At 36.8% G+C, this 12,197-nt stretch overlaps 1 protein-coding gene across 1 annotated transcript in view; it reads left to right on the top strand.

The window, feature by feature from the left end:
• Positions 1-12,197, top strand: part of ADSS2 (adenylosuccinate synthase 2) — a 36,279-nt gene that overhangs the window by 22,901 nt on the left and 1,181 nt on the right. Inside the window, exons 6-12 of the mRNA XM_054279873.1 lie at positions 393-500; positions 780-861; positions 2,558-2,684; positions 5,410-5,564; positions 6,015-6,139; positions 7,092-7,189; positions 11,635-11,784. Coding sequence (XP_054135848.1) covers positions 393-500; positions 780-861; positions 2,558-2,684; positions 5,410-5,564; positions 6,015-6,139; positions 7,092-7,189; positions 11,635-11,784 — 845 coding nt within the window. The remainder of the gene's footprint in view (positions 1-392; positions 501-779; positions 862-2,557; positions 2,685-5,409; positions 5,565-6,014; positions 6,140-7,091; positions 7,190-11,634; positions 11,785-12,197) is intronic.

The raw sequence follows: 12,197 nt of genomic DNA, 5'->3' as shown, positions 1-12,197 counted from the left end.
TGTTGCTTTAGGGAGGACTTTCTTTAGGTTTTCAGGACAATGTTTTAGGAAGATAGTCAGTTTCAGTTCATAATACTGAAGGATGTTTTCTTGACATTTGGTTCCTTAAGTATAAATTTTAGAATTGTGTACAAATAAATATGTAAGCATTCACTAAAGTACAAAAAATTATCGGTTTAAAAACAGAAGTATGTAGAAGATGAACATATTTGCTTGTTTCAGCAGTGATATTCTGACACTAGATTGCATCCTAAAAATATCTTTTGTTTTAAATGCTTGAAGCAAGGTTACATGCTCACAATTAATGGCATTTCATTTTATGCTAAGGATGGAATAGCTTTAGAGAAAAAACACCTTTATATCAATAACTCTTTATTATTATCTTTTCAAAGTCTGGGAACTACCAAAAAAGGAATTGGTCCAGTATATTCTTCAAAGGCAGCTCGAAGTGGACTCAGAATGTGCGATCTTGTTTCTGATTTTGATGACTTTTCTGAGAGGTAATTACTGTACACAGTTGTAAGCATAGTTTTCAGTTTCTGGATAGTACCCTGTGTAAGCAATTATGTCTGGTTCCTGTTAATTTTCTTAGTTAAAAGTTATTTTAAAATAAAAAGTTATGTATAATTTTATTAAATTATACAATCATGATTATTATAATAATTAATTGTTTGAAATGGTTAAATTACCAAATAACTGCAGGTACGTAACCAGTAAAAATCAAGGGTTGGTGGGAAGAAAACAAACAGAAATCTCAGTCAAGCATTTTTGCCTTTCAGGTTCAAAGTGTTAGCCAATCAGTACAAAGCAATATATCCTACCTTAAAAATAGATATTGAAGGGGAATTGGAAAAGCTGAAGGTAAGCCTGCTTCTGTCTTTCTGGTTATCTAATCACTGTGTGCAGTTACTGATATGTGTATCCCTTGGTGTGACTGATGCTTGTGCTTGTGTGAGGAGTTAGACTGTGTCATGGGAAATCATGTGTATCAGTGCTGCAGAGTCTGCTGCTATCCTTGAGGACACTCTTGGCCCTGTTTTATGTTTCAAAACTTACTTTCAAGAGAGATACTTGAATTTTAAGAAAAAGGGTTGTATGGGGTGATTTCTTCTTGACTTACTTGTACTCAAGCATACAGTCTAGGAATAAAACCAGGATTGTAGTTGGGGGAAGTAAGTTTTATTGTAAAGCAGAATGTTAAGCCCTCGTCTCAGAAAGTTAAGAATTGAAGTAAATAGTTTTTCTAAGTAATAACTTGTAAAAAAAATACTGTCTAGCAACACAGAAAAATGGAAATTGATAGCAGCAGAGCTAATGAAGCCTGATTGCCAGCGAACTAGTCTTATGGTTAATAATGAATTCTGATTTGATCTTTTCCCTGAGGTTGGGACAGTTGAGAGTTTCCTCTCTGGCATTAGGTTTTATTTGCACAGCATCCAAGTTATGTGAAAATCTTGTGAGGTGTCTTACTGTTCTACCCAACCTTTTTATTCATGCTTCTTGTAGAAACCTGTCTGAGATTTTTTTTTAACGCTTAAAATGTCAACCAAATATTGACACTGTTTAAAACCACTGAGGTGTGTGGGGAACAGGGAGGGCACACACAATTACATGATAATTCTTTAAGAAAATCAGGCCAAAGAAATCATCCTTTCTCTACCTTTAATTTTTACAGCTCTATAGTAGATTATATGGGAGTTCTTGCACTTTTGTTCTTGCAAACTGTTTGTTTTACTTTAAGTAAAGCCAGTTGTACATATGTTGTTGTATTTTTATTAGTTTGTAGTTCTAGAAACCAGTTACAGTTGATTACTTCATAATGCTTTATAGTTTACTTAAAGCAATTCAGGGTTATGGACTATCTGAAACTCCTTGTTAAGGTGGAAACACCACACATATTTGTAGCTTGAAGAAAATTACTTGTCTTATGCTGATGCACTTGATTCCACTCTGAAAGGCAAAGTGTTACATTTCACATGGAGTAAATTGTTAAATTGAGAACTTCCATGTGTTCTCATGGAGAAAGGCTGTGTACCAAGTGATAATCTGAACATTATTGGCTTCTTGCATCCAGCTACTCAGTGGCATTCAGGCATTTGATGCTGAATTCCAATAAAAAACTTCACTTTTACTTAAAAATTATAGCTCACAGTTGTGTGCATTTGTTAGCTGCAGATGGCCAGAAGCTGAGCTCCCTACATGCAGGTTTTGGGGGAGACATTTCGAACACTTGGAAATGAAAGACTGAATACAATACAGTGATAATACTCATGCTTTGAGTGTTTCTAAAGCTTTCAGAAGTTTGGATTTTTCTTTCCTCTTCATCCTTCCCCCTTTTTTCTTTCCTCTTAGGGAGAGTGTACATATCTGTTGTGTAAATCTGAATTTCACATTCTTCCTCCCTTTGTTCACATTGTGGCATATTTAACATTTCTTTGTTTGCTTTTCTTCTTCAAAAGGAATATGAGCATTTTTATGAGGGAACAATAGCAATTCTACTCTGGCTGCCTTTATCATAATGAAATTATACTATACAATAGTCTTTTGTGTTATTCAGGGCTACATGGAAAAAGTAAAACCAATGGTAAGGGATGGTGTTTATTTCATGTATGAGGCTTTACATGGACCACCAAAGAAGATCTTAGTTGAAGGTGCAAATGCAGCACTGCTGGACATAGATTTTGGTAGGTATGGTCTTTTTGAGACACATGTTGATATACACTTGCATTGTAAAAAAAGAACATTAAATATAAACTCTCCTGTGATAAGCTGTTCTCATGGCAGAAGTTGTTTTTGTTTTGGAAGAACAGCACTGTCTATGACTAGGAAATAATACAGGGGTGGATGAGTGGGTTGTTAATTAAATGATTTCAAAAAGCTGTAGATTCTCCCAAGAGTAATAATTTGAATGGCATTAAAGATCAAGTAGCTCCTCTTAAAGTGTAGCTATTGCTTCAGCATCTCTAAGTTGTAAATGAAATCACTCACTGTTTTTTACATCTGTGGAAATCACTTGAGAATAAAAATGGAGAGCTTTGAGAGGCAAAGCATATATGCAAAATACTTCTTGACTTTTGAAAAATGAGCTTGCTTTTTCAAGAGGGTCTTTAGATAACACTCAGTTTTCCATTGTTTCACATTGTTGGGAAAAGTGTTGGTAATCTGGATTGCTAATGAGGAAAGACTGAAAAGATTACCCCAATCTATTTGATATTAAAAATTATGCAGTTTTTCTTAAAACACTATAAGTTTGCTAATAAATTAGAAGATTCTAGGTAGTAGAAGCAGCTTTTTTTAATGGGAGGATTGTTTGGTTATTACGTTGTAACGACAGATAATCTGCCACTCTGTGAGCCTGTGTGATTGGCTCCTGCATTTTGTCACATTTTTCTTCAGTCTTGCTGGCCTTGTAACAGCATCATTTTTATTGTTAGGAAGATGCTAACACCTGAAATGGAAGCCTATAAGGACTGCTGTAAAACAATTATGAAACTGGCATGCACTCAGCTTTCAACCAGTATGAGTTGTGGTATTGGGCATTTTCAAACATACTTAGTCTGAAAGCCTCTTATTTTAAGAGCAAGATGTGTCTTAGGTTAGTCTCTGTAAGTACAAGCACCAAACTCTCATAATTGAATATTGGAAGACACATGCTTTTTTACAAGACAAAAAAAGAGGAAAGAAGTCTTCAGATATACTTGTCACAGGGAAATCTTTGATGTAAAACTGAGATACTTGCAAAAAAGTCTGTGAAGGGGGTTGTTTTCTTGTAAATGGTGAGTATTTTGGATTTCATGTAAATAGAAGGTGCAGGCAGTCTGAAACACATCAGGTATATCTATAATACATACTGAGTTGTTCAGATTAGTTTGATTTTTTCCTGCCTCTGCTGTGAGACCCAAACACATGAGAAAATCTGCTCTCCATAGGTAGATACCATCAGTGGATTGAGCACTTGTGTTAACAATAGACAGGCCCTAGTCAAAAGGTTTGGCACTGCCAGTTTGATTATTAATCATTCTGAATGAGGCTGTTGTCTGTGCTTTGTTGCATAGAAATCTTAATATTAAAGTGAGTTTTGTGAATGTGTGTCTGTTGGCTGTGAGGGTAGTAAATCCCCAGGCTTGCAGTCCATCCCACTTTCCTGCGGCCTGTAATGAAGCTTATGTATGCATTTGTCTGGGAATGGGGGGGCAGGTTTGGGGATGTGTGGTCTTCTGTATTTTTAAGCACAGAGTAATGGCAAAGCAATGTAAATATATCAGACTGGGAGGTGAAAGCGAGTAACAACTGTTTATTGACTCTGGTTTTGACATCCACTGGCTATATTCACCTGTCAGTACTAAGAAAAGTTTTATTACTGTGTTCTAAGATTAAAAACTGATTAATGCTTGCAAACTGCTGTTACGTATCACCTGTAAGCCTGGGTCTGTCTCTGGAGTGATTTGAGATACCTGAAGCTAATCTGTGAAATCTCACTGATCAGTCTCTGAAGGATTTTTGACTTTGTACAGATGTCTATATTGCTGAAAGAACTGTATTGCTTTTAGTTCCTTTTGTCTTGGTTGTTCCTCTCTTACCTATCTGATTCATATCAAAAGACATACAAAAAAGTCTGACACAACAGGCAGAAGTATCTTGCTTATGTGCAGTTATAGTGAGGCTGAAGTATTTGTTCACAATTCAGCTGGGGACTGGCATGGTCAGTTTCATTTGCCACTACTTAATAAAAAAAGGTAGAAACCTAAGGACTTTGAGATAGTCAAGTCTTTTCTTTGCAGTCCAATGACAGCTGAATATCTAACTAGAGACAGACCTGTACTACTAGACTGTATTCCAGTCGTCTTCTTTTTTTAATGATAATTTTTCATTTGATTATGCAAACAAAGTTGTTCTTTCCAGAACTCTGCATTTCATTGCAATTTCTTATCCTTATAATGTGCTGATTGGTTTGTAGAGTTTGTATTTTATTTTTCCTCCAAAAATTAAAAATAGTAAATCTCCATTCTCTAACTTTTTAATACTTTTTCTTAAGAGCTCCCTTCAAACTTTTGCCTTGTTTATTTAGTGTAAGAAAGCAAGGCGTGTTTTTCTGGTGTCTTACTCCAGTTTTTTACCTGTGCCATCATTCAGAATTGTAATGTAGTACATTTTTACCAGTTGAAGTAGTAAGATTTCTACCTTTTCAAATGAAGGTGGATCAGACAATGTACATACAAAACGAAGCGCTTACTTAATGTGTTCTTGACTGTAAAATACATTTGTTGTGTGTTTTGATTTTGAGTGTTGTAAAATCTAGGGTAAGTGCAGTGCAAGTACTGTCTCTCACCAGGTTAGACTTTTTTGAAAAAACGGCTTAAACCCAGTGTTTTAATAATTTCCTAAACCAAATGTTTTGGTTTTTAATAGGCACATATCCTTTTGTGACTTCATCAAACTGCACAGTTGGAGGTGTGTGCACAGGACTGGGCATGCCGCCGCAGAACGTCGGGGAAGTGTACGGGGTGGTGAAAGCCTACACAACCAGGGTTGGAATTGGTGCCTTTCCTACAGAACAGGATAATGTGAGTATTGCAGCCTCAGGTGTGACCTGCTGTGTGAAATATCTTGGTGTGTCTTGCCTGAATTTTATTAAGTCAGTGTTAGCAATGGTTTAAGTGCCAGTACGTAAGTGACAATGTGTTTGCATGTCTCAATTTTCTGATTCTAGACTGAGCTTACAGGACTGCCAAACATGATTGCAACTTTCTTAGATATTGCTGTGGAATAGAAGGTTAGAGCAGGAGCAAATTTTGCAAAGTTTGCCTAAAAATTGTTCTCTTGAATTAGAAAGAACATTTTGTATTGCTGTCTTCATCCAAGTGGACAGCATTGTGAAAAACTGGGGGAAGGACTTTAAAGGTAATTTACAATGTAAATTGTAATTTGTGTATTGTAAAATGTTAAGTAAAGACCTGCATCATGTGTTGCAAATCAAAGAAACCCACATGCTGATGCATCTTACTCTTTGTTAGGAAATTGGAGAATTGCTGCAACAGAGAGGTAAAGAGTTTGGTGTTACCACTGGTAGGAAGAGAAGATGTGGCTGGCTGGACCTTGTCTCACTCCGATATGTCTATATGATTAATGGATTTACTGCGTGAGTTGTTTGCTGAGCTTTGCTGGCAGTTTGACAGAAAATCATGAAATGCTGTAGATTACTGTAAATTGTGCATATACCAGTTAGTAACATTTGCACTGTTAATATTGATCTGTTGATTGTTTTGATATTTTGATAAATTAGCTGTTCCTTGTTTTTCCTATCATGAAGTATTTTTACATTTGATATTTTCATAGATGTAGATTTTTCTCTCCTTTCTTTATGGAGATTTCTTTTGTTAGTTTGTCTTCAAAATAACATAGATGGGAAACCATCAGTATCTCTAGTAGTATGTGTAAGTATTAAAAATACAGGTATGTCTTTGGGATGTTAATCAAAATGAAAGATGGGTGCCTGAAACAAACTGGTATAAAATTTCTAGCAGATCAAATAGTGTAAATACATATTTTATTTAAATACTTCTGTTTTTCTTGTTCTTTGTGGGTTGTGTTTTAAATAAGTTGTAGCCAGGTATTTGTAGAGACAATGTTAGATTATTTTTTGTCTTTGCTGTTGGACAGGAACAGACACCAACAGGCATTTTGCAATGAAATGGTCATCTTAAATGGCTATACCTTAGATGGTTTGGCATCTTGGCAGCATCCTCACCAATTAAAATTATAACCCTTAAAGCCATAGACAAATTCATTCAATTGGAGAAGGCCTGTTCTTTGATTTTTTTGGGCATCTTCATGTAGTACTAGATTGAAGGATGGAAGAAAAACTGTGTTTATCCTTTTTTGTTGCCATTGTCTTGTTTCAGAGATTGTTTGTTTTTGGTTTGGGGTGGCTTTTTTAAGTCAGACCAGCTAACAGATAAGTCCCATATGAGATATTTTCTTAAAGAAATAAAAGTAGTTGCAGGAGTCAATTTTGTTTGATTTTTTTTTAACAATGTGATAAGATTCAAGGGTTTTTGAACTTGTTTAACCAGAGTAATGTTTCTTTATAGATTGGCACTTACCAAATTGGACATCTTGGATGTATTTCCAGAAATCAAAGTTGGTGTTGCATACAAACTAGATGGTGAAAGCATACCTCATTTTCCTGGTAAGACTGCTTATTTAAAAATTTTAGATTTTGGTGAAATGTAATGTGGTACTTTTGAATGCATTTGGCTTCTACTTGTAAAACTTACAAGAGCAGTATCTTACTTCAGCATCAAGCTATTAATGTCTTCCAGATGCACCAGACATATCTTTTACCATACCAGTACCTGCCCCTAAAAGATACCTGTACCAAATACTGAATTTTGTCTACTAGAAAGATTCAAACAGCTGTATATGTTACTACTTGTCCTTTTTATTTTATACAGCCTGCATCACCTTCAAGCTAAATTGGAAGCTTGTTTCATACTCTAAACTGTTACCTTGTTCCACTAGTGTATTGATGCCCATTATTAGCAGGCCAGCTCTTCATTTAAGCATGCAATGACCCCCATAAGAGAAAAGTTCCGTTGAAAAGCCAAGTTTTTCTTTCCTTCTGTTACATTTCTAACAGTTCACTTCCCTTTAATGATTCATGGAACAGCCAAAAACCTACAAAAGCTACACAGTGTAAAAGAGGGACAGGGGGTGGGGCAAGAAACTGGCAACTAGTTTAGGTGAAAGCAAGACTATTTTTTAATGCATGACCAATGTACATTAGTGTAGCATGATAGAAACTGTAGTTCCAGTGGTTGTTTTTACTTGAAGAGTGTACCTACATTTTAAAATATTCAAATATCACAAGCCAGTGTTTTTGTAGATAATGTGTCATGTTCAGTTTGTGATAGTTAGGCATACTGCAGAAAAAAAGGAAGAACATAAAACAGTACTAAAGATTGGGCTTTTTGATTTTCATAATGTGCACATATATGCCTGTTTTCATTCTAATTGGTACTTGAGCGTTAGAGGCTGGTCACAGGTTACAATTTTTCATGTGATATCATCATCATCAGAGAACTTCTTGTGGGTGAGGAGATCAACTATAATAATTGGATACAAGGCACAGCAGGATTTATGTAGTACAAAGATGTAATTATGTGTAAAGGAATAAATGATGATGTGCCACTAGTCCTTGAAAAGAGCACATATCTGTTAAGAGTAATTCATTAGGAATTAAACAAATTCTTTTGTTTCTCTGTGTGCTTGTGGGAGTTTTCTAACTGATTTGCTGTCCAGAATCTTCAAACAAAAGTGCTAGTGCCAGTCTGAATGCATGCTGAATGACTTTGATTCGGGAAATGTAGTACATGTCTTGCATTAAACCAGGGAATGCTTTTCCCCTTTTAAGACTCAGATATTGCCTGATTGGTACTCATATCAAAACATTAGGGACATTTCTGTTTACCTGAAAGGGCCTTTGAACATAATGGAGATTGCATGTTTGAATTGGGAACTACTCAGTAAACGCTTTTGCTGTAGCCTGTTGTATGATGTCGTGCTCAAGCTAGGAAAATCTTTTCTGGCAGTCCATCCTTAAAGGTAACATAAGCAGGTGGCCATGTTGTACAGTACTAAGATGTCAGTAATTTGTGGGGTTTTTTCATTCATTGTATGTCTCAGGGCCAGAATCTTTTTAGATACAACTCTTGAGGGAGCAGACTTTGTTCCCTGTATACCCCTAGGTAACAGCTGACCTTTGGTCATAGGAGCACAATATGGCTCTCTTGCCTGTATTTTTCTTTACTGTATGAACAATTAAGAATGCTGGTAGAACTTTAGTAGAAGCTGTTGACATGCTGTCTTCCTTAAAGCGTCAGGAAGGAGTTTGAGCTGAGCTTCTGGTAAGCGGGAAGATGCTGTCTCTCACAGTGCCTCTATGTTCCACACTTCTCCTTGCTATACTCCTCAACATTTGGCAGCATTTTCAGCACACATGCTGCAGTTAACCCCTGCCCCTGGCATAAAAAACAAAAGGTAACTTTATTCCCACTTTGTGTTTTGCAGACCATTAGACTGTTTCTGATGTCTGCATTTCTGCATGCTGTGTGCTTGTATAATTCTTTTTTTTTCAAACGTGCCACTGACATTGAAATTTAATTTAGAAGAAAACTAGTCTGGGAAGCTCTCACTGGCAGACTTTTTCTTTCTCTCTCCCCTTCCTACCCTCCCACTGTCTTGGAGATGTTCATGGTTTACCCTTCTTGTGAAATGACTGTCTCTAAATTCGAATCACACACAGTACCCACCATCTCAGGAAAAGCATGCCGTGTTTCATATTTTGTTCCTTTTTCCACCTGGATTAGAGAATCATATGAGTCTCACTCAGAGTTTTTTTAGCTTAGCTTTCTGTGTGCATTTCATAATTGTCTCTTAAGCAGGAACCTAAAATGTCTTGTGAATTTATGGCTGCCTTCAGTTGGTGTTACTGAGGCTGTAGTCTTTTGCTGGCCAGTGGTAGGAGTTTATGGAAGTCCTTCTAGCTTAGGAGGTTTGAAAACACAGATGCTTAGGAAAATTGGGAGATTACTTTGGACAAGCTTTACTTTCATGCTTGGTTTTTTGTTTGTTTGTTTGTTTTTTTTTCTCTTACACTTTTTCCCTGGCCATTTGCTGTAGGTTAAAGAGCTGGCACGCTATTCTGGATATACCTTTGGTCTGATCTACATGACTGTTTTCATGTTCAGTTTCTGGAAATTGCTGGAGGATCTTTCTCTTACAAAGGTTCTAAGGTCCCAAATCCGAGATATTTTTTTCTGAGTTGGAAGTAGCATCACACAGCACTCTTCAAATTATTATATCATTGTATTTACTCTGTCTATTGTATAGTTAAGCAGTTAAGGAATATTCTGGAAACCCTAAAACCCACTGAGGGGAAAGCTCAGTGAAAAGCTGAGAGAAAGCTAGACGGTGACTAGATCTGGTACTACACTGAGCTCAGTTTGTGGCTTGTCTTTACCACACATCATCTTGATCACACCTGCTGGGACAAAATTAAAGTATGATTTGAAACATCAAGTGATGCATTTCCTGCTTTTCTTCTCTCTTAGGGGGAGGTAAGGAATACAGGCTAATGGAAGATTGTAGTCAATATTAGACCGTTCAATACCAAATGCTTTCAGCTATCTCCCTCTGACCTCAGCAAAGAGGCTTCAAAGACCTGTGGACATCCAAGATGAGGTGTTCATTCACTCTGCCTCTTCAGAAAGAGGGAGGCTAGGAACTATCTGCACTGCCTGGAGATCACTTTGTGGTTGTGCACTTTGAGTGCCTCTGTTCTGTTATACAGATACCTGCACAGCAGGCAACACCTCAGTTGTTACTTCTGACAGTGAAGTGCTTATCCTTGGCTTCTGCTACCGGACATCCTTAATGTGCCTGTCTGTTCTCATTGCCATGAGTATTGGTTCAGGATTCCTTTAACCTGGGAACACCTGTGTCCAAAACCTTGCACAATTCTCTGCCATTATAGATTTTAAAGACAGCAGAGCAGTCTTCTTTCAGCCTTTCTCAAAATGCCTAGTCCATTAAGGCTGTCCTTACAGCACTGCTGCTGTTGAACTGTTGTCTGCATCAGGACAAATCATTCAATGTGCTGAGCTTGAGTTTGTTGGCTGCACACGTGCTGGAGGGGATTAGTGTGTGGTTTTGGATTTGCACCTCATGCCCTTCCCCAGGCTGACTAGCTGTCCTGGCAGGAGTGACTTGAACTGAGACACAGAGCCTACATAAATTAATTACTATATCCTCATCCTCAAGAAGGCAAGAAGGAATGCCTGACTCTTCCCATTTTTAAATCAATATATTTTGATCATTTTCAGACTTAAGCCCTTTGTTTTGCTCTCCTGTGTCATTCCAAGACTTAATGTTCAGATAATTACTGGAGTGATTCAGTTCCAGAACAGTATGCTTAGCATGTTTTTCAGAACTAAAAATCATCACAGGATTCATAGTTAAAGGACAACATTGCAGCAAGTTACTAAATGAAGGACAGAATACTGCTTCTCTTCTGAGAAGTAATGGGAGCAGTTACTGTTCATACAATGTTCTGTGGGACTCCACACTGGTTGATAAATTCATTGCAGGTATGGGGCAAAGGGTCTGTGGGTATCCGAGGTCTGTTAATTCTTAACTACATCTTACGACTGTGTTTAGTAAAAGGTACACTCCTATGCCATTTTAAAATATGTTTTAGCTGCTTGATACTTACAAGCTGGTTTCACAATTCCCTTATGAAGAGGGATCTGGTTCTCAGTATTTGTTCAGGAAAAAAAAGAACATTTTGGGGAATTATTTCCCTGAAAAGTTGTTTTCTGAACTGAAAAGATTGTGGTTTCAGTAAAATATATGCATGTGACTGAGCACTGGAATTCCTTAAAGTCTTGAGTCCTGATATTTACTGGACTTTTTTCCCCTTATGCTTATATTAACAAAACCCCCAACACTTTAGTGGCTGCAGTGCTTGTATTACCTTATGAGCAAACCTCCTTGTGTAAGAGGTAACACCTCATTAGTGTCTCATGGTGGAGAATATCCATGGACATAAAATTTTTGTTTCTGTTTGCTTCTCAGCCAGCCACGAAGTCTTAAACAAAGTAGAGGTTCAGTATAAGACACTCCCAGGATGGGTTACAGACATATCAAATGCCAGGACGTTTGATGATCTGCCTGTGAATGCACAAAACTACGTTCGTTTTATAGAAACAGAGTTGGGTGTTCCTGGTGAGTAGAACAGATTTTCTTCTTATTGTCTGCGTTATTCCTGCTCCATGAAACCTGTTTGGTATTTTGTATTAATGAAGACTCAAAATACTGAAAACTAGGTTCTAACTGCTTATTGTGATCTACCTGGTGCCACTGGTGATTATGGTATTACTACTTTTTATTTAGTTGTTGAACTCACAATTTTCAGAAGTTTTAATATACATTCCTTCTCTGGGTTACACTATAGTTGTTGTTCAGTTAAGGTTTTTTTTTTTCATAACTTGCTCAAGTGTCTTTTAGACTGATTATAATTGGGGTGTAGTTTTGCTATGATCATAAAGTCAGTGGCACTATGGATTATTAATTAGTATGATGAATTATATATGAAAGTATATATATATATGTATAAATATATATGAGTATGTATGAGA

The sequence above is a fragment of the Melozone crissalis genome, unplaced genomic scaffold (genome assembly GCF_028551555.1).
Source record: "Melozone crissalis strain CALT ecotype California unplaced genomic scaffold, PUWL_Pcris_2 ptg000027l_1, whole genome shotgun sequence".
Taxonomy (NCBI): Eukaryota; Metazoa; Chordata; class Aves; order Passeriformes; family Passerellidae; genus Melozone; species Melozone crissalis.
Note: the sequence above shows the minus strand (reverse complement) of the source record. Positions and strands in the feature narration are given on the sequence as shown.